Here is a 26,927-nt window from a genome sequence, read left to right on the forward strand (position 1 = left end):
TAGTTCTCTTTACTCTATAGGATCGGATGGCTCAGTTTTATTTCATAACAGAATATAATATTTGCTGAGCGAGATCTTCAATGTTGAATCCGTTCAGCGAACTGAAGATGTGTAATATATTTGAATTGAAAAATGTTTATATTTATGATGTCATATTTTTGATTTAAATAAATTAAAATTCCCCTTAAAGTGTTCATTTCGTTCGTTCGTAAAAATCAATGCAAAAATTATGACGGCTCAGCGCGCCTTGCCGTGAGAAGGAGTCGTTTTTATTTTGTTTCCGTAACGTGCAAATCAAATACACCTCAAGGTATTTCTATACACACGTACAGTACCAAGTAATTAAGTATAGTACAATATTAATACGTAAATATTAATTATTTCATTTTCTCTATAAGTATCTTCAATATAGTAATAACTTATAGAAAAAGCCTAACACATTACAAACAAAATTCATCTAATACAACATCGGTTAATATTCTCGGTGGTGTTGCCTCGTACCAGGGATTATAATGTTGACAGTCATAATTAATTCGTCGCCACTAGGGGAGAGAGGAGATCGGCGCACAGGAAACCGAGGGAGAGGCGCTCGTAAAAACGTAATCAAACTTTCATCACATATGTCAGGTTTTATGCATAGACTTATAAACATTTTAGCCAAGAGACTGCCATGGCAGGAAAAGTATTGAGTTATAACAAAAATATTAAAGATATCTTTCAATTTTAAGAACACTAATATTTGACAATATAATATCAGTTCAAATAGAAGTTAAATATTCAAGATATTTAAACATTATGAGGCGACTACGAATTATGTTACTTAAAAAATTAAAGACCTCCGCTACTTTTATATCTACCATACTTAGTTTTATTTTGCGAACACTCAATAAAGTTCACATTATCACGAGGGAGCGGCTGAGCTAACAACTATTAACAAGATATAAGTTCGGCATATAACTCAATTTCAATGTATTAAATGTTAAATCTTAATCACTGACTAACCACACAAAATATAAACAAACTTAGAGGTTATATCTTTTTTTACACGCTGGGTATAGAAACTAGTGAGGTCCATCGTACATCAATGCCTCAATATGAAGGTTCTGGTCCAAAGTGCTTTCTCTCTGGAGGTTTTTATACAAAACAATAACATAGTTCTACAAAATAAAATATAAACCGTAGTTGCAGCAGTTACGGTACTTATTTATTCCAACTTTTTCTCAAATAATATTTTGAAAATGTAGTCGGCAACATCTCCCAAGTGTATTCTGTGAACTATTTGTAATTTCATGGTAATGTAAAGACCGTATTTTAGATATTGGCATGTCCTTTCAAAGGCAGTCTAATTCGGGCAGCAATCGAAGAGCGAATAAACGAGAATCGGGACCCGTGAAACAGTCCTTTGCAATTTTGCGTGAGATTTGTTTAGGGTTGAAGTATCAATATTTCTACAGAAAATTATTACCGCAAAAGATATATAAGAATAAAAAACAAGTGTTACTTCAGTTTTTTAGAGCAAAAACTTTGGCCTTTGGCAAGAATCGAAAATGCTCTAATAGTGCTTCCTAAGCTCAGTAATGAGTATATCATGTAAAAAAGAAGATTAAATATTTAACATTCAAATCAATATGTGAGATATGTATGAGTCAGACCTAGATTATATAACGTTATTTTTTTTGTAAGCTAACCTAGCCCTGGTTATATAAAAAATGTGTCCCGCGGGGGTCGTAGTGGCTTCGCGGCGTATCGCGCAGATTGGATCCGCTTTGGATCTACACTCCACCTCAAGGTCATGTTACTGTCTGTTACTATCTGTCAATTGACCTACTTATAATAAAACTATTCCACTTCAAACATTTCATTTATGACCGTCATAAAAATATAGAAAGGCTAATAAAAACTAGTTTTAAGAGTTAGAAATAATGTTCATTCATATCTTTTCCCTGGTTAACTCGTTTTAGATCTTATATTCGTTCAGCTATCAGTTAAAAACTCTAGACGGGTGAATAAAAATGGCAGTCGGCAACGCAATATCCGAGACACAAAGGATTCTTTTGATGCGTCCGGTGTCGTTCGCTTTAATTCGGCTCGTCTGGTTCTGTGCTCGGAACAACAGATTAATCTCAATGTAGCCGCGAGCTGCCTCGCTTATGTAGAGTAAAGATACCGTATTAGATACTGTCCCATAATAAAATATAAAAGAAATATAACCTTCTCGAAATATTGAAGAAACTATGGACCCGGCACCCGCACGGTGAATCTAAGGAATGCTGAGAGGTTTCGTCTCTCTTACATGAAATACAAATATATTGCCTACTAATTTATTAATATTCAAAATGATTTGTATGTGTTTGCATTTATTGTTTTAAAATTAAGAACATGTAAATATATCTTACACAATGTCAGTACTACGGAAGCCGCAGATAAAAAAACATCTTTCAGTCGTAAGGACAGTAATTGTGTTTTGCAGGATTTTTTTATTTTTTGGTATGAGTTATATAATTCAATACCCGAAATATATTAGTTTCATTTAAATGAATAAAACTCGCGAAAATTTTAGATCTCAGTAATATTTTTGAATTATAGAAACAATTCAACTGTCATCACGCAAAAAAAAAAACCTCTCGTCAAAGAGGTTATTAGTAGAAGAGTTTATTAGTATACATGATAAATACTGTTTTCCAAAATTACTCAAGTTAAAATTACTTACGTATAAGTTCCACTGAATGAATTTTTGGATGGAATAATGTGCACATAACGAGATAGCCGCGAAAGCCCTGCTCAGAATTAATATGAACAAATTTGAAACAACTCGTCAAGTTAAAGCTGACATTTTCATAACCTCCCACAGATGAATTCGGTTATTCTGCCTTTTATAGTAATAAACATTTGTCATCAAAGCACCTACAGCTACAGTGATACCTACAGCTTACGAAACCCTAACATTAAGTACTATGGTGTAATAAGTGTGGGGTGACAGTGCATTTTGAAATCTCCCTATGGCACTTTGTTGTACTCCCTTTTAAGCTTTGTTTGCTTTTATACTTACACTTCTCATTGCTTTTATATGTTCCCTCAAATTATTAATAAAAGGCGCTTAAAAAACCACAAAAACCTAACAAAGTTCGTGTATAGTTACGTACACTATCCTAGGAGTCGTGCTGTCCTTTTAACAATACCTTTTTAAATTATAAAGTAATAGCGTTATTTCATAACGCGTTATACATTAATTATGACAATTCCAAATAAAAAAAAAATATATATAATATTAACGGTATCTAAAACATTTAAATTTAAGTTCTCTTAAAACAAATTATTTATAAGTATAAAATAGAAATCGTGTAAACTAGATCCATTTAAAAGTTTAAATCTTGTATAAAAATCCAGATGCAACGAATCTAATACTGAAAACTGTTAAACTCCTCTGTAGACGAGTTCGGCATTTCACAGCCAACAACAAAACGGCGAGGTAAGTAGCGAGCGCCGAGCACCGGCTCAAACAAAAGTTTTATTCCAAAACGAACACTTTATATTTTAAATTTGCTAAAACTTTCCTGATTTGGATAAGTTTAATTACTGTAACCGCACGCTTGATCGGAACGTTAATAATTGTTAAACTTATATGGTGGCTGATAATAAATAACTATTTATATTATATGAAAACATTCAAAACCGAACAGAAAACATTTAATTAATTTATTTTTATAATATTCGTTCATTATATACAAAGTTATTAAAAGAGCAATACTTCCTCTTTGTTATGGATATTTTTTTGTTTCTTTTCTCCTTCAACGACCAGCTTTGACACATTTATCAATGTATATAACAACATATAAACCGATTCTTCCTAAACTAATAGAGAAATGGAGTACTATATATTTTGAAATTTGAATATTTTATTTTATTAGGTATAATTATAAAAAGTAAATAACACTTTTTGACAATAAACCTACATTTTGTGTATTCATGAGTTGCATGAGGTCACACTATAATGTGGTTAGTGTTTTTTAAGTTTTCGGCAATTATTTGGGAATATATGTAAGGTACTCCTCGATAGCGGTCAATACTCGCGTCGTCACGATAGGGTTCTAGAAATCATACGTGAAGCGGTTAGTCTTTCGGTAGCCAGAGCGCAAAAGGAAATAACCACAAACGAGCGATCAGTAGGTTTTGTGAGAGAGGGCACTAGGGCTATAAAAACAAATGTCAAGCCTTACTCCATCCTTAAAGCGGCTACTGATTGGACTATAATGATGGATACGTATGAAAAACAATACAAAATCCCCGAGGATATTTGTGCGTCGGCCTCCAGACCAGACATATTTATGTATTCGCGAATCTTAAAGCGCGTTGTGATGATAGAGCTTACGGTTCCTTGGGAAACCAACATCCCCAAAGACCATACCATCAAGGTCAACAAATATTACGAGCTCACAAACGAACTCACTCGAAATAAGTTCGTCGTGGATTTATACGCGGTAGAAGTGGGAGCGAGAGGTATAACGGCTAAATCTCTCTACAACCTGCTAAAAGACTTGGGCCTGTCCAGAACTCACATCAATTCGTTCTTGGAACGTATTTCGAAGGCAGCCCTAGTAGGTTCTTTTCAAATATGGTTAGGTAGGGAGAGGAGCTTGGACAGTGGAGGTGAGCGTTTAACGCGCGTTAGTTAGGGGCCCCTTAAACCTACACCTGGGTCGCAAGTCCCAGGCACTGTTGAAGCTCCACTCCCTGCAACGCAATGGACCCGGCACCCGCACGGTGAATCCATTGAATGCTAAGAGGTTTCGTCTCATTTAAAACGACTGCCCGGAGAGTCGGGCTGACGCTGGAAAGACAGTTGACGCTGGAAAGACAGATGGCGCTGGAAAGACAGATGACTGCTGGAAAGACAGCCGAGGGCAACGGCCTAGCAAGCCCAGCCCGGGATTTACGAAGCTAAAAGTCCTATTAAGAAAAATACCCCTAGGACAGTCCGAGAGGGGGGGCGAAAGATCTGTCCACCGGTCGATGTAAACGGCGAAAACGGCGCGAATACGGATTTGAAATGCCCTACGTGCGGGAAAAATTACAAGAGACGAGCCTGGTACATTAAACATCTAAAAACACATAATGGTGTTGAAGCACGACAATCGTCGGTAAGTTCTTCAACTTTCACTGCGGATAGAGTTGACCCTCATGTATCCCATGGTGAACCATTAACTGGAAACTACCAGGAGTCCATTGACATCCGGACACGTCTTAGCATTCCAAACATGAAACAATCGACTTGGAAAGTTCACGACGACAATTTAGCGGACCTGTTAGAGCATCCGGGCTCGAAGCAGGATTTGAACTCGCGAGTAGAAACTTTCCAAAATACTATTTACGACTACTTTAACGAGCAATATCCACCTCGAAATCATTACGCTCGCAAAAATAAAGACAATTCTTTCAAGATAAAAATGAGGAGGAAAAAACGGGAATTAATAAAAAATCTACGTATAGCCAAAGCCCTAGGCGACAATCACCTTAGTCATCAACTAGCTAGGGCGTTAAGATCAATTCTAAAATTAATTCAAGGAATATCGGCGCAAACCGCAAAAAATCGCGATATTTTTGACCGGGCAAAACAGGAAGTAGATTTTGATAAAAACCCTTTTGAGTATTCGAAAACCATTTTTAAGAAAGAACGCGGACAGCTTCTCTTGACCAATGAACAAATTTACGATCATTTTAAGAGCACATACGAAGTGCCTAAAAGTGTAAGACTCTATGCGGATCCCAACGATCAAAAACCTGGAATTCCTCGTTTCGATTTCCACGGCATCCCTCCAACGCTAGATGAGATAAGTATTCAGATAAAGAAAAAATCGTCTAAATCTGCGCCGGGACCCGATGGTATCCCATATATAGTCTTTAAAAAATGTCCATCGGTTCGTAAACATCTCATAAATATATACGATAAAATCTGGTCAAGGAAGCAAATCCCGGAGTGCTTCGGGAAAGCAATTTTTGTCCTCATTCCCAAAAAAGATCGAGTCACAGATCCGAAAGATACTAGACCGATAGCCTTAACAAATACTATATCCAAAATCTTTTTCTCAGTTCTACAAACGAGAATGACGCGATTCATGCTCAGCAACAGGTATTTTAGGCCAAATCACCAGAAAGGGTTTTTACCCGGAATTTCTGGCTGCCTAGAACACAACACTTTGCTGTCGGAGAGTTTAAAAGATGCTAGGAAAAGCGAGAGGCAAATTACAGTTTGTTGGATAGACTTAGAGAACGCGTTCGGGTCGATACAACACGAATTGATGCTATTCGCGCTAAGATGGTACAACTTTCCGCCCCTAGTTACCGATATGATCGCGTCGTACTACTCAAAATTAAAGTTTTCTATAACAACTAAAGAAGGCCATTCAAAAACTTTTAGTTACAATGTAGGACTATTTCAAGGTTGCTGTTTGTCTCCAATTGTATTTAATATTGTAATTAACATCTTAGTAGATAAATTAACCAGCAACGAGAAAAAATGGGGGTATCGGTTCAAGTTTAATAATAAATACACGGAATCCATTTTAGCCTTCGCTGACGATCTCGCAATACTGACACGTAACCCCAAACACTGTCAAGTACTATTAGATGAAGTGGATAGATTCTGTGAGTGGACCGATGGATTGAGGACAAAACCAAGTAAATGCCACTGTCTGTGTCTCGGTAGGCGGAGTACAAGATACACCTCATACGATCCGGGATTATCGTTAGGCGGTCAATGCATTTCTACGGTTACAGAAAATGCACCATTTAAATTTCTCGGTCGGAAGATTGATAATATAGGTCGTACTCCATTTTTAGAAGGTATAGTAGAAAGCTTTTTAAACGATCTCAACAAGGTAGATAGCCAACAGATCAGTAACGTTAAAAAAGCTTGGATCTACGATAATTATCTGACTTCACGTTTAAATTGGCCTTTCCTCGTTTATGATTTCAATAAAACCCTTTTGTCAAAGTTAGATGCAGGCGTCATAAAGATGTTGAAGTTGTGGCTCGGGCTCGCGCTAACGGCTGATTCATCGGCTTTATTTAGGGATCGCAATAGTTTTGGGATGAGTCTAAAAAGGCCATCGGAGCTCTACAAACACCTAAGAGTTTCCAAGAGATATATCCTGGGGAAATCCCAGGATGACGTCGTTACATCGCTCCCAAAAGACAAAGATGCCCCAGAGCTAGAGTCAAGGCTTCAATTCCACAAGCAGTTTATGATAGGAGCGCAAAGTAACAGAGTAGGGTTAGGATCAAGTAGGAAGGTCCAAGATACGGATATATTGAAGTCTTTTATTCGGCAAGACGAGAATGATAAATATAAGATCCATGCAATAAGTTTAGAAATGCAGAACGAGTGGTTAGACATAGGAGATTTTTGCATCCCATTAGCACTAAAATGGCGCACCTTAATCCATGATTGGTCGCCAGCATTGCTAAAATTCTATCTCAATGCGTTCCAGATGACTCTCCCAGATCAAAGTAATTTAGTAAGATGGGGTAAAGGTACCGAAAAGACTTGCTATATCTGTGGGAAGGCAGTTGGAACTGCTAGGCACTTGCTAGTGGGATGTAAGGTACTCCTCGATAGCGGTCAATACTCGCGTCGTCACGATAGGGTTCTAGAAATCATACGTGAAGCGGTTAGTCTTTCGGTAGCCAGAGCGCAAAAGGAAATAACCACAAACGAGCGATCAGTAGGTTTTGTGAGAGAGGGCACTAGGGCTATAAAAACAAATGTCAAGCCTTACTCCATCCTTAAAGCGGCTACTGATTGGACTATAATGATGGATACGTATGAAAAACAATACAAAATCCCCGAGGATATTTGTGCGTCGGCCTCCAGACCAGACATATTTATGTATTCGCGAATCTTAAAGCGCGTTGTGATGATAGAGCTTACGGTTCCTTGGGAAACCAACATCCCCAAAGACCATACCATCAAGGTCAACAAATATTACGAGCTCACAAACGAACTCACTCGAAATAAGTTCGTCGTGGATTTATACGCGGTAGAAGTGGGAGCGAGAGGTATAACGGCTAAATCTCTCTACAACCTGCTAAAAGACTTGGGCCTGTCCAGAACTCACATCAATTCGTTCTTGGAACGTATTTCGAAGGCAGCCCTAGTAGGTTCTTTTCAAATATGGTTAGGTAGGGAGAGGAGCTTGGACAGTGGAGGTGAGCGTTTAACGCGCGTTAGTTAGGGGCCCCTTAAACCTACACCTGGGTCGCAAGTCCCAGGCACTGTTGAAGCTCCACTCCCTGCAACGCAATGGACCCGGCACCCGCACGGTGAATCCATTGAATGCTAAGAGGTTTCGTCTCATTTAAAACGACTGCCCGGAGAGTCGGGCTGACGCTGGAAAGACAGTTGACGCTGGAAAGACAGATGGCGCTGGAAAGACAGATGACTGCTGGAAAGACAGCCGAGGGCAACGGCCTAGCAAGCCCAGCCCGGGATTTACGAAGCTAAAAGTCCTATTAAGAAAAATACCCCTAGGACAGTCCGAGAGGGGGGGCGAAAGATCTGTCCACCGGTCGATGTAAACGGCGAAAACGGCGCGAATACGGATTTGAAATGCCCTACGTGCGGGAAAAATTACAAGAGACGAGCCTGGTACATTAAACATCTAAAAACACATAATGGTGTTGAAGCACGACAATCGTCGGTAAGTTCTTCAACTTTCACTGCGGATAGAGTTGACCCTCATGTATCCCATGGTGAACCATTAACTGGAAACTACCAGGAGTCCATTGACATCCGGACACGTCTTAGCATTCCAAACATGAAACAATCGACTTGGAAAGTTCACGACGACAATTTAGCGGACCTGTTAGAGCATCCGGGCTCGAAGCAGGATTTGAACTCGCGAGTAGAAACTTTCCAAAATACTATTTACGACTACTTTAACGAGCAATATCCACCTCGAAATCATTACGCTCGCAAAAATAAAGACAATTCTTTCAAGATAAAAATGAGGAGGAAAAAACGGGAATTAATAAAAAATCTACGTATAGCCAAAGCCCTAGGCGACAATCACCTTAGTCATCAACTAGCTAGGGCGTTAAGATCAATTCTAAAATTAATTCAAGGAATATCGGCGCAAACCGCAAAAAATCGCGATATTTTTGACCGGGCAAAACAGGAAGTAGATTTTGATAAAAACCCTTTTGAGTATTCGAAAACCATTTTTAAGAAAGAACGCGGACAGCTTCTCTTGACCAATGAACAAATTTACGATCATTTTAAGAGCACATACGAAGTGCCTAAAAGTGTAAGACTCTATGCGGATCCCAACGATCAAAAACCTGGAATTCCTCGTTTCGATTTCCACGGCATCCCTCCAACGCTAGATGAGATAAGTATTCAGATAAAGAAAAAATCGTCTAAATCTGCGCCGGGACCCGATGGTATCCCATATATAGTCTTTAAAAAATGTCCATCGGTTCGTAAACATCTCATAAATATATACGATAAAATCTGGTCAAGGAAGCAAATCCCGGAGTGCTTCGGGAAAGCAATTTTTGTCCTCATTCCCAAAAAAGATCGAGTCACAGATCCGAAAGATACTAGACCGATAGCCTTAACAAATACTATATCCAAAATCTTTTTCTCAGTTCTACAAACGAGAATGACGCGATTCATGCTCAGCAACAGGTATTTTAGGCCAAATCACCAGAAAGGGTTTTTACCCGGAATTTCTGGCTGCCTAGAACACAACACTTTGCTGTCGGAGAGTTTAAAAGATGCTAGGAAAAGCGAGAGGCAAATTACAGTTTGTTGGATAGACTTAGAGAACGCGTTCGGGTCGATACAACACGAATTGATGCTATTCGCGCTAAGATGGTACAACTTTCCGCCCCTAGTTACCGATATGATCGCGTCGTACTACTCAAAATTAAAGTTTTCTATAACAACTAAAGAAGGCCATTCAAAAACTTTTAGTTACAATGTAGGACTATTTCAAGGTTGCTGTTTGTCTCCAATTGTATTTAATATTGTAATTAACATCTTAGTAGATAAATTAACCAGCAACGAGAAAAAATGGGGGTATCGGTTCAAGTTTAATAATAAATACACGGAATCCATTTTAGCCTTCGCTGACGATCTCGCAATACTGACACGTAACCCCAAACACTGTCAAGTACTATTAGATGAAGTGGATAGATTCTGTGAGTGGACCGATGGATTGAGGACAAAACCAAGTAAATGCCACTGTCTGTGTCTCGGTAGGCGGAGTACAAGATACACCTCATACGATCCGGGATTATCGTTAGGCGGTCAATGCATTTCTACGGTTACAGAAAATGCACCATTTAAATTTCTCGGTCGGAAGATTGATAATATAGGTCGTACTCCATTTTTAGAAGGTATAGTAGAAAGCTTTTTAAACGATCTCAACAAGGTAGATAGCCAACAGATCAGTAACGTTAAAAAAGCTTGGATCTACGATAATTATCTGACTTCACGTTTAAATTGGCCTTTCCTCGTTTATGATTTCAATAAAACCCTTTTGTCAAAGTTAGATGCAGGCGTCATAAAGATGTTGAAGTTGTGGCTCGGGCTCGCGCTAACGGCTGATTCATCGGCTTTATTTAGGGATCGCAATAGCTTTGGGATGAGTCTAAAAAGGCCATCGGAGCTCTATAAACACCTACGAGTTTCCAAGAGATATATCCTGGGTAAATCCCAGGATGACGTCAAAGATGTCCCAGAGCTAGAGTCAAGACTTCAATTCCATAAGCAGTTTATGATAGGAGCACAAAGTAACAGAGTAGGGTTAGGATCAAGTAGGAAGGTCCAAGATACGGATATATTGAAGTCTTTTATTCGGCAAGACGAGAATGATAAATATAAGATCCATGCAATAAGTTTAGAAATGCAGAACGAGTGGTTAGACATAGGAGATTTTTGCATCCCATTAGCACTAAAATGGCGCAACTTAATCCATGATTGGTCGCCAGCATTGCTAAAATTCTATCTCAATGCGTTCCAGATGACTCTCCCAGATCAAAGTAATTTAGTAAGATGGGGTAAAGGTACCGAAAAGACTTGCTATATCTGTGGGAAGGCAGTTGGAACTGCTAGGCACTTGCTAGTGGGATGTAAGGTACTCCTCGATAGCGGTCAATACTCGCGTCGTCACGATAGGGTTCTAGAAATCATACGTGAAGCGGTTAGTCTTTCGGTAGCCAGAGCGCAAAAGGAAATAACCACAAACGAGCGATCAGTAGGTTTTGTGAGAGAGGGCACTAGGGCTATAAAAACAAATGTCAAGCCTTACTCCATCCTTAAAGCGGCTACTGATTGGACTATAATGATGGATACGTATGAAAAACAATACAAAATCCCCGAGGATATTTGTGCGTCGGCCTCCAGACCAGACATATTTATGTATTCGCGAATCTTAAAGCGCGTTGTGATGATAGAGCTTACGGTTCCTTGGGAAACCAACATCCCCAAAGACCATACCATCAAGGTCAACAAATATTACGAGCTCACAAACGAACTCACTCGAAATAAGTTCGTCGTGGATTTATACGCGGTAGAAGTGGGAGCGAGAGGTATAACGGCTAAATCTCTCTACAACCTGCTAAAAGACTTGGGCCTGTCCAGAACTCACATCAATTCGTTCTTGGAACGTATTTCGAAGGCAGCCCTAGTAGGTTCTTTTCAAATATGGTTAGGTAGGGAGAGGAGCTTGGACAGTGGAGGTGAGCGTTTAACGCGCGTTAGTTAGGGGCCCCTTAAACCTACACCTGGGTCGCAAGTCCCAGGCACTGTTGAAGCTCCACTCCCTGCAACGCAATGGACCCGGCACCCGCACGGTGAATCCATTGAATGCTAAGAGGTTTCGTCTCTAAAACTTTAAGATCTTAAGAATATTTTAGAATGAATACATTAAGATTAGTTTGTTCTGATTTCACTGCGACTTCACCGTATCACATTTAATATGATAATGAAAGCTAAAAGATATTAATAAAAAACTATAAACCAACGACATCATATATTCAGGACTTACGAATGTTATTCATTTTTAAATTTCGATGGTTTACTACGACATAGCTTATTTCTCAAGTTTTTCAATTGTTCTCTGTTACTTATAGAATAAAAAAAAGAGTAACTTAACGAAAGAAATTGCAGTGATCGTTTACATTCTACTTAACGTACCAATGATCTCGATACTTCTAATCTTAAAATATTAATTATCAAATATTCTCCATGAAATATTTCATTTTGCTGAAAGTCCGCAGTTTCATGCATCATTCATTAAAGCAGACAGCGTGTGAGAGCTGAGAGTGGTCTCCTCTAAAGTCGCTTGACATCGCTTGACCTCAATCGTGAACCTCATTCAGATGTAACAGGACAGTTCAATAGAATTTTTCTTTAACTTGGTCTAAATTTCACCATTAGAATATTATTTAAATATTACTGTTTGGTACACCATTATATAACAATAAACTAGTATAAGTTGAAAGCATATATTTTCAAAATTAAAGCCTTTATATATTTTCAATTATCTATCGCATGTCGCATAACAAAGTGAAAGGTACTCAGCAAAACTCTAAGAAAATTTTTGTCGGTGCGAAGTGTAAGCTTTTATTATATTTGAAATCACGTCATGTGCTCGGTTGTGTTTGTGTGATTGGATAAGTAATTCGAATGATCTTATGTTTATTTTTTAATATTCATCTCTGATCTCTCATCTGAAATCGAAATGTATTCCGTACTCAGACTAAAAATAAAATTGATTATTAAATCTTGTTTATTGTCCATTTCGCATTATCTTTCTCGTTTTAGAATTAAAAAGCTAAAATTCAAAATACGATTTTAATAATCTATATTCAATGATTTCCAGAAAATTTTAATTAATGCCGTTAATAAACCACATTTTTAAAAACTTTTATACATTGATAGTACAGTTATGTTATGTTCTTACATAAAATAAATTGTTATGCTTTTATGTAATAAGTAAATCATAAAATATTACAAGTTATGACATGTCTATACATTACGTAGATAAAAAATATTTAATCTAAATATCCTCCTGATAACATCTTCATTAAAAATATATAAGTTACATACATAGCGTTATAAATAAGTAAAAACCTCAATACATTTTTTGATAAATTCTTGATACAAGATTACGTGAACCTTAACATCGAATCAGGTCACCTGCCGACTGCTGACCGGTGTAGTGTCGCGTTTACACTTTACGACGTTTTTATAGCGAACCTAAAATTGTATCCTTTTCGTTTGCTGATTTTGTCTTTGTTTTGAAACATAAATCTAACCGGCACATTTAAATTGCATTCCCAGATATAATGTTCAATAGGTGGGGTTAGATTAATGTACTCCCGTAATATTGATACACATAAAGACTATAACAACATATATTTTTAAAAGAGAAATAAACAAAATCAAAGCCAATAAAGGTATCTTTTCCTTGAAAGTTGTCAGTGTCTTTATCTGACCAACGATATGAAATCTTGAAAATATTATCTTTTGAGGTTTTGCTGAAAATACACAGTCCAATGTCTATTTTATCAGTTACCTTTTAATAATACTTTGAACAAATATGATAGAATCTATTGTCAGTGAGAAATGAGAACATACCTTCATGAGATGTAGTCGTCTGGAGACAGTTTCGACCCGCGCCTCGTGCTCGCCGCCGCCCGCCGGGAAAGAGCCCAGGTACTGAAAATGAAATAATAAAGTCTCTTTCATACTAATAAATATTATACTATATAAAAATAAAGTCATACTAAAGATGTTCTGACGTAGCGGTTGTGGTGCTGAAGGATGTTATTTTATTTTTTATGTTAAAGGTGGCAAACGAGCGGACGGTCTACTTGCTGGGCAGTAGCTACCGTCACCCATGGATATCCGCAACATCTCTGTTGCGGATGCGTTGCCAAACTTAGTTTTTGAGGAATAGGGAAGGGTGGGAATAAGGGAATAACGGGAGAAAGTGGGAATAGGGAAAGGGCAACCGGCTCTCTCACTCATCGGACGAAACGCAGCCATTAAAGGCTTCTTCACGCCGATCTTCTGTGATAAGGTGGTACTTCCCCGGTTGAGCCAGCCCATGTTCGATATGTAATTACATAACTACAGCTAGTCTCTACCACCTACAAAATGCTTCTTAGGTAGATACCCATTTAGCTATGACATATTCGTTGAGTGCTTAAAAGGTAAAAAATAGCACTTGTAATCTACACATCATGTAAGTAACCCAAAAGTTGACTGTGTTTTTGAAAGTTTCTTGTTATAATTATACGAATTATTTTAAACTCAATAATGAAACAAAATCTCAAGTCCAACATTAAACTTGAAAAATCTTTTTCCGATTTTCCGCTTTTATTTTCACATTCCGTCATTCAATAAAATAATTTGTTTGTTTAATTCATTGCTTTTAAGGAAGTTGGTAATATATTTTAATGTTTTTCCTTTTAATGTGGACCTCCAGTGGACTTTCAATGTATCTGGCAATATGTGATAAAACCGTTAAAACTGTCCGGCTATTGAGGTAACATATTTTTATAGGTCTCCAGGTAACATACAAATATAAAATCAGCTTTTATACTATAACGAGAGTATAATTATATTTTTTTAAAGTTTAGGGATGTCTGGCGGGGGGAACCAACCGTCATAGGTATCCGGCGATGGACGAAGAGGTTTTTAAATTTATCCCGAAGAAAATGTAAAAAATATTGGACGTTATACTTTGATGAGAGAAGTCCTATCTTTGTCATCTGTTAAATGCCCGAGCACAACCCTATAACTATAACTCTATAGTGACTGATCGTTCTTACGTGTATAGGAGACATGTAAAGAGAAATTTTCAGCTTTTATAGAATACTGTGGGTCTAGCCGTCGTAGGTTCTTGCACTATTGGAATTGTTGTGACGATTTAAGGAGTCGCAGACTTAATTACCACCTTTTACAGTAATAACTTCTAGATAGACATATCAAAGCGTTGGTATTCTTTTTTCTTTTAAAGGGCTGATTGCAAAATTAAAAGTTATAATAAATTCTAAGTGCATGTCTTTGCTCCATGTTTTATATACCATGCTTCTTATATTGACGTCTAAGAATTGTTGCGATGACTTAAGGAGTCGTAGACGTCATTTCCACCTTTAAGAGTAATAAATTCTAGATAAGTATATCAAAGAAATTGTATAATTTTTTCTGTTAAAGTACTGATTGCAAAAAAACTATTAATTTAATTAACTAGCCATAAAAACTGTTGGGCTTCTAAAAAAACATTAAATTCTCACCCTCTCTCTAAACGATCTCTCGTATGGTCGATATCCTATACGATGTAATTAAATTAGCGACCCTTCATCTAGGGGTATGTTATTCCAAATGTTTATTTTCAAATATAATTACGTGTCGGATATAAATGTTATTATTATAGTGGTAATAACAAATGGAAACTGGAACTGGACCATTTATATATGATTAAAAAATTAGTTATGAACATCAAAGCTCAGAATCGAGAGAAGATCTTGCGTCACTGTTTTTGGATAAATCAAGTTAAAAAGAAAAGATACTAATGAGTCAAATCATAAATTAAAGCAATACCTTAAATTGATTTCAACATAAGGTTATTTTTTTATATAAGAACAATACGATCATGAATAGGTCAAAAGTTGACCTCAGGCCTCAGGCGTTTAATTTTTTTAATATGAAGGAAGCGATATAATTTAAAGAGAGGTATTAATTACTTTTATCCTCACGTGCATGTTTCATGACGTCTAATTCTATAGACCACTTCTAGATACAATTAGAGAGTCATTGTTCAAAGGTTAAGTGAGGCTCCGTAAGTGGCATTTGGTTTTAATTAGCGCAGATGGCCGATTGGGATTCTATTGTGTGGGTCTTTATAATTTAATAATAGTTCCCATAATGGAAGCTACGGCGTGCCCTATTGATATATTGCAACTATCGATGGGTTAGAAATTAGTATCGCATCCAATATGTTGCAATTAGCAGAGCTTTAGCTTTGCTGATATACTTCGATATATTCTTATTGTGTATTGATTTGGGGACGAAAGAGAGTTTTTTTTTATGTCCCTAAAATCAATATTATTATAAAATACGAAACTGTTACATAAGAAGTGAATACTTAGAAATTGCGAATATGAAAGCTTAGCGGTACTGAGTAGGTATAGCAGACTTATTAGTAGACCGCAGCGGAGGCTCAGGTTTCTGTCGCTTTAACAATCTACGTAAATGATGGGACATATACCAATATACTCCATAGAAAACATGGAAATTAAAAATTTATTTCTGAAGAGTCGATTTTCCTAAAGTTCAAATTCAAAAATTAGTTTATTTATACACACGGTGACTCTTTCTCTACTGCCCGTGATCACGGTTTCTATAAAGTAATCGAAACGTCGGGAGTGTGTGGTTTTTAAAACAATAAAATACGCGTAGTAATCCGAAAAATATTAGTTACAATTAAATGAATACTCGCGAAAGTCTTAGATCTCATTACACTGTGGCTATAAATAAAAACAGTTATTAATTATTATTTGAAGTTGATATTATGTTTATATTAAATATAAATTAGAAACTAATCATTTAAAGCTGTTTTTCATTCTAAAACTTGTTGAAATACTAGTTTTGATAAAAATATAGATTTATCGAAATCACAATTTAGTAGGGTAGGACAGGGTTGTAAAGCTACTTACGTTAAGTTTTAATACAATATATCAGTTAAAGGTAAAACATGTGCAGACCGCGACATCTAGAGTATCAATTTTCGTAACTATTCGCGATATAGTTCTCTATAAATAGCGCCATCTAGTGGCAGGTAGTTTTCATTTACATCAACCCTTGCGCGGATCACCCTCCTAAACCACTAACGTATTTTGTGATTTGCCAAAAGGTGGCGACAGTAGTTTGTTTTTTTTTATATCATTTTACATACTTATTAACTACCAGCATTAATAAAATAAATAAATAAGTGAAATATGCACTTAAAATTATAATCGCAATTTTCATTTAATTATTAGAATATTATTATATTCTATTGTAAGTTTTAAAAATAGTTCCTCACATTTACAAATTATTAACAGAATCACATAAATTATTTAATGTTTGTTCACTTGTAGACTGGAAATGAATAAAATTACCTACTGTTAGAATCGAAAAGTCTTTTTCTACACACCATTACATTACAATACAATAAGTTTAGTGTATTGCGTTCAAACAATAATTAAAAAGTCTAGAAAACCAGTCGCATGTGACTGTAACAAAATGTCTTTAAGATTCTATGACAAAAAATACGAACTCTATTTAGGTTCGAAAAATCTTTGGATATTTGAAATGAATTAATTTAAGAGCTCGCTAAAGTAAACTTTATATAAATGAATAGAAAGTATATATTTACATGACAAGTGTAACAAGTTCGTGGCACAGCTGTAATGGTTCTAGGCCGTAACCGACAACTACCATTTATACCGACGTCGGGATTTTCAAAACTTAGTATTTAAAGTTTTAATTGAAAACAAAATGAATTGTACGGCTCTAACTCACGTCACTGTTGTTTATTAAAACTATTACTTAATGGAATTATTAAAACAATTCTCTGTGAGCCCAGAAATGCAATAAATATGGGGTTTTCCAATAGGGACGCTTGAACTTTGACAGCTGATTGCGGCCATGTTGTTTGAGTGACAGCTGTCAAATTCAGTGTGTTATATTCATTCCGTCCTCCCAAACCACCATGGCAGGTTACAGTGTCGAGCAGCACGTGCAAATCATAAAATTGTTTTATGAAAATGGGTCTTCAGTTCGAGCAACGTTCCGCGCACTTCGCCCGTTTTACGGTCGCGATGATCGTCCTGCCGAGTCGACTATCCGTCGATTGGTGGACAAATTCGAGTCAACCGGGTCAGTTAACAATCAGCCGGTTCCCGTGCGTCAACGTAACGCGAGATCTGCCGAGAATATCGCCGCTGTGCGCTACAGTGTCCTCGAAAACCCGCGGCAGTCAATTCCGCGTCGCGCACAGGAACTCGGCCTTTCGCAGACGACAACTTGGCGAATTTTGCGTTGTGACTTGAGCCTGCACCCGTACAAGATCCAGCTGACCCAAGAGCTCAAGGTTAATGACCATAGACAGCGCCGTGTGTTCGCTGACTGGGCATTAGAGCAGTTGGAAGTTGACGCCGATTTTGGCAAAAAAATCATCTTCAGCGACGAGGCGCATTTTTGGATGAATGGCTATGTCAACAAGCAAAATTGCCGTATTTGGGACGAGACCAATCCACACGAGGTTCACCAAGTGGCAATGCACCCGCAGAAAGTGACTGTTTGGTGCGGATTTTGGGCCGGAGGCGTGATTGGTCCGTATTTTTTCGAAAACGATAATGGTGTGGCCGTCACCGTCAATGGTGAGCGATACCGGTCGATGATAACCAACTTCTTTTGGCCTGAAATCGAGAATATGGATCTGGACAACATGTGGTTTCAACAGGACGGCGCTACGTGCCACACAGCACACGCTACGATGGAAGTTCTGCACGAGCAATTTCTGGACATGGTCATCTCGCGCGGAGGCGACGTGAACTGGCCACCGAGATCGTGCGATTTGACCCCGCTGGACTTTTTCTTGTGGGGTTTTCTTAAGTCGCAGGTCTATGCCAACAAGCCGCAAACCACCGATGCCCTCAAAGTCAACATACGCCACGCCATCGATCAAATACAGCCCGATTTGTGCGCCAGAGTCATCGAAAATTGGACCTTTCGTGTGCGCGCCACCAACCGAAGCCGTGGCGGTCATTTGAATGATGTCATATTCCATACATAATGGGGTCAATAGACCTTCCAAATAAAAAAAAAATTTCGCAAATATCTTTCCTGCATGTATTTTTTTTTTGCATTTCAAAGATTAAGCGCCCTTAATGGAAAACCCTATAATATAAAATATGACGTAATCAATATTGACGTCATACAATTGATTATATGCTATTTCTTTATTAAGAATTCTGCGTTCAAAAGATGTCTTAATGCTTTAATTATCGTAATCTACTACTAGAATAATTTAACAATAGAAATTTATGGACATGGAGTTGAAAATGTTTCTGTCTCGTTTGAGAGATCTGCGAAAATTACGAATATTGAAGTTCGTAAAATTCGTTCTAAATCGTAACTTTAAAACTTAGTACGACACTGTAAAAGTTACGTTGAATATATTTTAAACGTCAACATGTAGACTTTACAAATATAACACAATTACAAAATTTTAGATTTTTTCATATCAGCAAGTTGTATTATTTCTCAGTAGCAACTTCCGTGAACAGGTATTGCGAGCTCTTTTTGTTTTGTTTATATTTCAAAAGACGTTTATGTTTTCCGATTGAAATGATCACTGATGCAGAGAGCTAATTGGAATGCTATGCGGCCTTCTATATACGTCTTGGACGTGGTTATCACACGAACTAATGTTATATGTATTTCAATGTCGCTCAATACATTTTCTACACCTAATATATTTCAGCGATATATCGTCTAAAGAGTTTTGAACATAGAAGGCACAGTCAAAGTTCTTGTCTTATCGGATAAAAAGTTTTTTAACAGTAGAGATGACAAAAAAATGTACATTAGTAGGCAAGTAGATTAGTTATATGCACGTTTCTAGTGAATGCCTCGTCATCGTTAGGACAAACATAAATAAAATATCATAAAATTTTATCAATTTGTATCATCAAGTCAATAGTAAAATATACTCGTATAACCAACAATACAAACAGAGCAGAGCTTAAAGCTAAGCAGGTGAAAGAATATCTTGTCAATTGTTATTATATCGGTCGTGACTTATGACTAACATGGTTCACATTATCAACAAGAACAGACTCATCAAACTATATAAACTTATTGGATAACGACATTTGTTATAACTCAAGTGTGAAGTTTGAAACAAGCGCGGATCTTGAATTTGAATGGCACTTCCCGAGTTGGAAGGCCCTTGGAGTTTGACAGTAACATTACGGTGCAAAGTTTGAAAGAAGAAAATCTACACGATCTGCAGATGTGTCTTGAATCGAAGAACTGGAACAAAGGAGTTACCTTTTGAATTTTAAAGGTTTTATGAATAATTATAGTTTATACTATTTAAATGTAATAATGATTTGAATAGAACGATGTCCAATTAGGTTCTACAATGTGGATACGGTTTAATACGTCTTAACAACATACACTTTTAAACTTCAACATCATTTACTTTGTCTATAGTAAATTCTTGCTCTTCATTCGTCGGTGTGTGAGGTCCCTTAAAGTAAACGGTATGGCTCTTGCCGTTTATTTTAACGACGTAACCTACTTGATTAGTATAATGAGAATAGCTGAAATTTGTTGAATAAATCAACAATGTGGAGTAGGGTCTGGCTTAATATAACGGATCGTTGAGATCATAGAATAAGTAAACGTCCTTTCAGTTTTATGATTCCTTTTGAACATTTCATGTTAACAATCATACCTTTAATAGTACGCATATTTTAACAATCTTATTTTTTGGTTTTTCTTCTCCCACTTTATCTAAATTCATCCAATTGTCAAATCTTTGAACAACCGACTGTATTATTCCAATCACAGCCACTGACTACTCGATGCTAGAGTACTTCTGATAACTCAATAACGTCAATGGTCCTCTATTGCATAGTGGATGCCGAAATAATATACGTATGTTAATTTCTTGTATTGAATCGATGAAGGAATATAATGTCCAACCGCTTCAGTACTATTACATTAATTAAAAAAAAAGCGCAGCAAATAAGTAGCTCACAAAATAGTTAGTAACAAAAGTACTTCCAAAATATAACCAATAACAAAAGTTAGGATTCATTATTATCACTAATCATTATTTGAAAGTAATACTATAAAAACTTAAATAAGAAAGCTGATAAGAAGATTGAAATTAAGAAAATTTAAGAAGACTTTACGGATATAAAGGGAACAGGAAATTAGTATTACAACACTGGTGATATTCACTTGCTGCGTTTGAATTAAAATTTAATATAAGTTAGTAAACTCACTGACTCATTTAAATTTTATATAATCATAATTCCATCTGTCAAGCCAAAGGAACACGATATCACAAACGTTTAGCTTCAAATATCAATCGTCTTAACTTCCTGATTGTATATCAATTTATAGTGAACTGCACATTTTAGAATTGTGTAAAAAAGTTGCCCTTTTTAAAAAGCTTGTTTGATTAAAAATCAGTTCACATACCTACAAACTCTTAACAATGGTAATTAATAGAAAGATTTTCATATCTGAAATAAATTAAATATAAAAACAATATTAAATTCAAGCTTTGTGAACTTTTGATATTGTAAAAAAGAATCCATCATTTAATTCGCCATAGCGGGTGTTCCGCCATTTTGAATCTAGAATGACGTCACACATCTATCCTTGTCATATAATTTTAACTTATTAGCGAAATTTCAGCCTATTAGATTCAAAAATACGTTCCAAAATTGTGTTCGAGACTCGGCCCAAACAAAACCAGGTGCATAACGCAGTATATATGTGTACAAGACCAACAAATCATGCAAAAGGATCATAGTGATTAACAAAAAAATATTTACTGATGAGGCTTGAGGTATATTTCATTTTTAAAAAGATTTTTTACCAAAAGTCAAATGAATACCTTTATTTTTCATAGACAGTTTACCAAATGTCATATGTCTCCTATTTCATTAACCTTGTTAATTCTTATAAATCTTTCTCAAAAGAAAGATAAGTCATGGAGACGAAGAGACGAAACCTCTTAGCATTCAATGGATTCACCGTGCGGGTGCCGGGTTCATCGCGTTGCAGGGACAGTGCCTGAGACTTGCGACCCAGGTGTAGGTTTTAGGGGCCTCTATCTAACGAGCGTTAAACGCTCAACTCCAATGTCCAAGCTCCTATCCCTACCTAACCAAATTTGAAAAGAACCTACTAGGGCTGGCTTCGAAGTACGTTCCAAGAAAGAATTGATGTGAGTTCTGGACAGGCCCAAGTCTTTTAGTAGGTTATAGAGAGATTTAGCCGTTATACCTCTTGCTCCCCCTTCTACCGCGTATAAATCCACGACGAACTTATTTCGAGTGAGCTCGTAATATTTGTTGACCTTGATGGTTTGGTCTTTGAGGATGTTGGTTTCCCAAGGAACCGTAAGCTCTATCATCACAAGGCGCTTTAAAATTCGCGAATACATATGTCTGGTCTAGAGGCCGACGCACAAATATTCACGGGGATTTTGTATTGTTTTTCATACGTATCCATCATTATAGTCCAATCTGAAGCCGCTTCAAGGATGGAGTAAGGCTTGACATTTGATTTTATAGCCCTAGTGCCCTCTCTCACAAAACCTACTGATCTCTCGTTTGTGGTTATTTCCCTTTGCGCTCTGCCTACTGAAAGACTAACCGCTTCACATATAACCCTATCGTGACGACGCGAGTATTGACCGCTATCCAGGAGTACCTTACATCCCACTAACAAATGCCTAGCAGTTCCAACCGTACCTTTACGCCATCTTATTAAATTACTCTGATCTTTAAAGGATTATTATCCAGTGGATAGTACAAAATTTGTTCTTGTATGTTGAAATTAATGGGCTACTATAATTGTACTTCGAGAACGAAGTACATGTCAGTATGGGCGTTTTAGGATACTGTTGTATAATTATACAATGTTTATTAAATATACTATTTGTATAGAAATACATAACTTATCATTTAAAAATTAAATAATCGAATAGTGAGAGTAAGACTAACAAAAGTGTTGCGTCGTCAATAATATGTCAAACGAGTGTTTAGTATACCTACTATTATATTGAAATCATCTTTGTTATAAAACTTAATATATATATATATATATATATATATATTTATTATATTTAAAATATTATCTGACTTAATACTGAAGGAATTATTATTAAAAAGTAAGAATAAGACTTAGATACAAAAGCGGTTCGTCGCCAGTAACGTGTCAAATATGTGTTTAGTATACTGTTAAGTTAGAATCCGCTTTCAAAATATAATTTACTAAAATATTTGCTATTATTTAAGAGTTATGTATAAATTTATATTTTGAATATATGCTTTGTTACAATTAAAAAATAAATATTTTTGAATATCGGGTGTTGTGGATAAGACCTATAAAACATTGCTCTTCACCGAAGCAAGGCAGTTGACATTGGACAGCAACAAGGAACGGATCTCCAGAAGACTTATGAAGATATAGTGAAATATTTAGTAGCAAAGAAGAAAACATTTGGCGAATATTAGGCGAGATAAGTATATTTTATTGTATAGCTTTTCTTTCTGAAAAAAGAATATTCTGTAAATTTATAACATGTACAATAAATAAATAAAATGTTATTAGATGTGTTAATGAATTGTTTTATTTGAAAATATGAATGTAAATCTTTTTTATAAAATATTTTAATTTTAACTATATTTTAACACCTGCATGTAACTTTGACAAAAGGGTTTTATTAAGATCATAGACGAGGAAAGGCCAATTTAAACTTGAAGTTATCGTAGATCCAAGCTTTTTTAAGTTACTGATCTGTTGGCTATCTACCTTGTTGAGATCGTTTAAAAAGCTATCTACTATTCCTTCTAAAGAGGAAGTACGACCTATATTATCAATCATCCGACCGAGAAATTTACATGTTGCATTTTCTGTAACGATAATCCCGGATCGTATGAGGTGTATCTTGTATTCCACCTACCGAGACACAGACAGGTGCATTTACTTGGTTTTGTTCTCAATCCATCGGTCCACTCACAGAATTTATCCAATTCAGCCAATAATACTTGACAGTGTTTGGGGTTACGTGTCAGTATTGCAAGATCGCCAGCGAAGGCAAAAATGGATTCCGTGTATTTATTATTAAACTTGAACCGATACTCCCATTTTTCACGTTGCTGATTAATATATCTACTAAGATGTTAATTACAATATTAAATACAATTGGAGATAAACAGCAACCTTGAAATAGTCCTATATTGTAACTTTTTGAAGGGCCTTCTTTAGTTGTTATAGAAAACTTTAATTTTGAGTAATACAACGCGATCATATCACTAACTAGGGGTGGAAAGTTCTACCATCTCAGCGCGAGTAGCATCAATTCAACAAACTGTAATTTGCCTCTCGCTTTTCCTAGCATCTTTTAAACTCTCCGACAGCAAAGTGTTATGTTCTAGGCATCCAGAAATTCCGGGTAAAAACCCTTTCTGGTGTTTTGGCCTAAAATACCTGTTGCTGAGCATGAATCGCGTCATTCTCGTTTGTAGAACTGAGAAAAAGATTTTGGATATAGTATTTGTTAAGGCTATCGGTCTAGTATCTTTCGGATCTGTGACTCGATCTTTTTTGGGAATGATGACAAAAATTGCTTTCCGAAATCACTCCGGGATTTGTTTCCTTGGCCAGATTTTATAGTATATTTTTATGAGATGTTTACGAACCAATGGAAATTTTTTAAAGACTATATATGGGATACCATCGGGTCCCGGCACAGATTTAGACGACTTGTTCTTTATCTGACTACTTATTTCCTCTAGCGTTGGTGGAATGCCATGGAAATCGATACGAAGAATTCCAGATTTTTGTTCATTGGGATCCGTATAGAGTCATACTTTTTGGCACTTCGTATGTGCTCTTAAAATGATCATAAATTTGTTCGTTGATCAAGAGAAGCTGACCGCGTTCTTTCTTAAAAATGGTTTTCGAATACACAAAAGGGTTTTTGTCAAAATCTACTTCCTGTTTTGCCCGGTCAAAATTATCGTGATATTATGCGGTTGGCGCTGATATTCCTTGAATTAATTTTAGAATTGATCTTAATGCCCTAGCTAGTTGATGGCTTAGGTCATTGTCGCCTAGGGCTTTGGCTATACATAGATTTTTTTATAATTAATGTAGTATTTAAGCCACTTTGTTGAATTTTTGGATTTAATTGCTTTACCATTACTTTATAGGTGCAAGTTAATTGCTCTACACTATACATATCAAATTCACAGTATGTAATGAATATCAAAGGATTTGTATTTTTAAAATTACTGATTTATTTCTTTTAAATACATTTTATGTTTTTATTGTTAGTCCAAGCAAATCGTTGTCAAACAAGCAATCTTGATTTGCTAGAATAGTATTGTAAAATATAAAAAACAATGTTCCCTCGGGATCGTTAAAAAACTTATCACTTGATCTTATATATTTTATCATAATGACAAAAAAGTATATTTTCTGATATAATAACAACAAAACATAAATAATGTGTATGCATATTAAAATTGATTAACCTTATGAACGTTTAAATTGTCAATAAAAGGATTAAGTGACTGATATATTAAATTGCGCCCGGACGGCTTCTCGCCCGTAAGTTATTTTCGCTATTTGGCCAAATACTATCTCTGCAGCTTCCGCTTTCATGCCAACAATAAATGAATATGGGGATACAGAAATAATGCAATCAATTTCGTTCCGGTTATCGTTCCCGTGTAATTTCATTGGCTATCGAAATATCCGGATTAATATATAAGTACTTTATGTTTCACATTTTCAACCAATCAAGCGATTAAGTGGACAGACGAAGCTATTATTTTCAAAAAGAACTTTTATTTTATTATATTACTGTCAATAAAAATAAACCTGATGTTAATTTATATTGTAGATATTACAAACATCGGTGTACGTGCTTTTATAAGAATTCAATGCCTTCAAATGAAAGCCCAGATGAATGCAGTTGATTAAAACTTTAAATGTTTTGCCTAAAGTTCCGGAACTAAAGGAACTTCTGCAACTCTGAGATCCGTTAATTGAATTTTGTCATTGAGTGATGGCGAAGTAACTGAAGGTGAATTATTATGTATAATGAAAAATAAATATTACTTTACAAATTTCAGAATAAGAAGCAGAATAATTTTTTTGTATTATATTAATTAGTAAAAAATAGTATGCGACGCTTGTTTCAAGTTATGATTTGCCACTCGGCATGGCTTTATAATATTCATGAGTGTGAAATTATTTGCATTACTACAGGTGACGCTTACGTCTCTGGCATTAATGCAATTTAATTTCTTACTTGCTACGTTACTGTTAAAAAATTTGATACTATCGTATTATAAAGAAAGAAAATGAAAATAACAGTTCTTGAAGCCGATTTAATTATATATACATATAAGGTTAAAAAAATACGATCGTGACACTAAGAATCAATACAATAAAATAGGATAATCTCAGAGTTTAAAATGTTCTGCTTCTGCAAAAAAAAAAGAAACAGATATTACTGTTTTTTAATTCAAGTTTTTTAATAAACTTTAAAAAACTAATCGCCATACCAATTACATTAATCTTTCATTGAAACTTTTTTTATTCTGTACTTTATTTATAATTGGTTATTGGAACGTTTACGTGTTGTGATAAACGTTCAATGATCCAATTTATGAAATAAAAAATGTATTTTTAAATGAAATGAATAATTCAATGAGAGCCGTTTCGCCAATACTATAATTTTAGACAGGAATTTGTAGAGGCATTACCAAACTCGTCTGTTTGAACGCAATAATAATTATAATTGATAAATTATTTCGAATTCATTTTAATTGAATTATTGACATTATATGTGATAATTAATTTCATTAATTAAAATTTAACAATATCCAAAGGCAGTATCGCCAGTTCTATTAATTACTGTTTGTTTAATGAAACTTAGAAGTCTCCTAACAATATCTCGACCTTTGTCACACGGAGCGTCTTATCTCTGAAAATATATACGAAATTCTTTATCTATTGTGAACGGACTGAGAGTGATTTCAGAGCAAAATTAAATACTATCAATTATTTAAATTACTAGACTTAATACTAATGTTTCCATTGT

General features: G+C 35.8%; 1 protein-coding gene across 3 annotated transcripts in view; it reads right to left on the bottom strand.

The window, feature by feature from the left end:
* The window catches only part of LOC116766723 (EGFR adapter protein-like), a 175,095-nt gene that overhangs the window by 36,809 nt on the left and 111,359 nt on the right, over nt 1-26,927 (bottom strand). For all 3 annotated transcript variants that reach the window (XM_032656786.2, XM_032656783.2, XM_032656787.2), the window contains one exon: nt 13,646-13,726. In XM_032656786.2, coding sequence (XP_032512677.1) covers nt 13,646-13,726 — 81 coding nt within the window. The remainder of the gene's footprint in view (nt 1-13,645; nt 13,727-26,927) is intronic.

This window comes from Danaus plexippus, chromosome 10, assembly GCF_018135715.1.
Source record: "Danaus plexippus chromosome 10, MEX_DaPlex, whole genome shotgun sequence".
Classification (NCBI taxonomy): Eukaryota; Metazoa; Arthropoda; class Insecta; order Lepidoptera; family Nymphalidae; genus Danaus; species Danaus plexippus.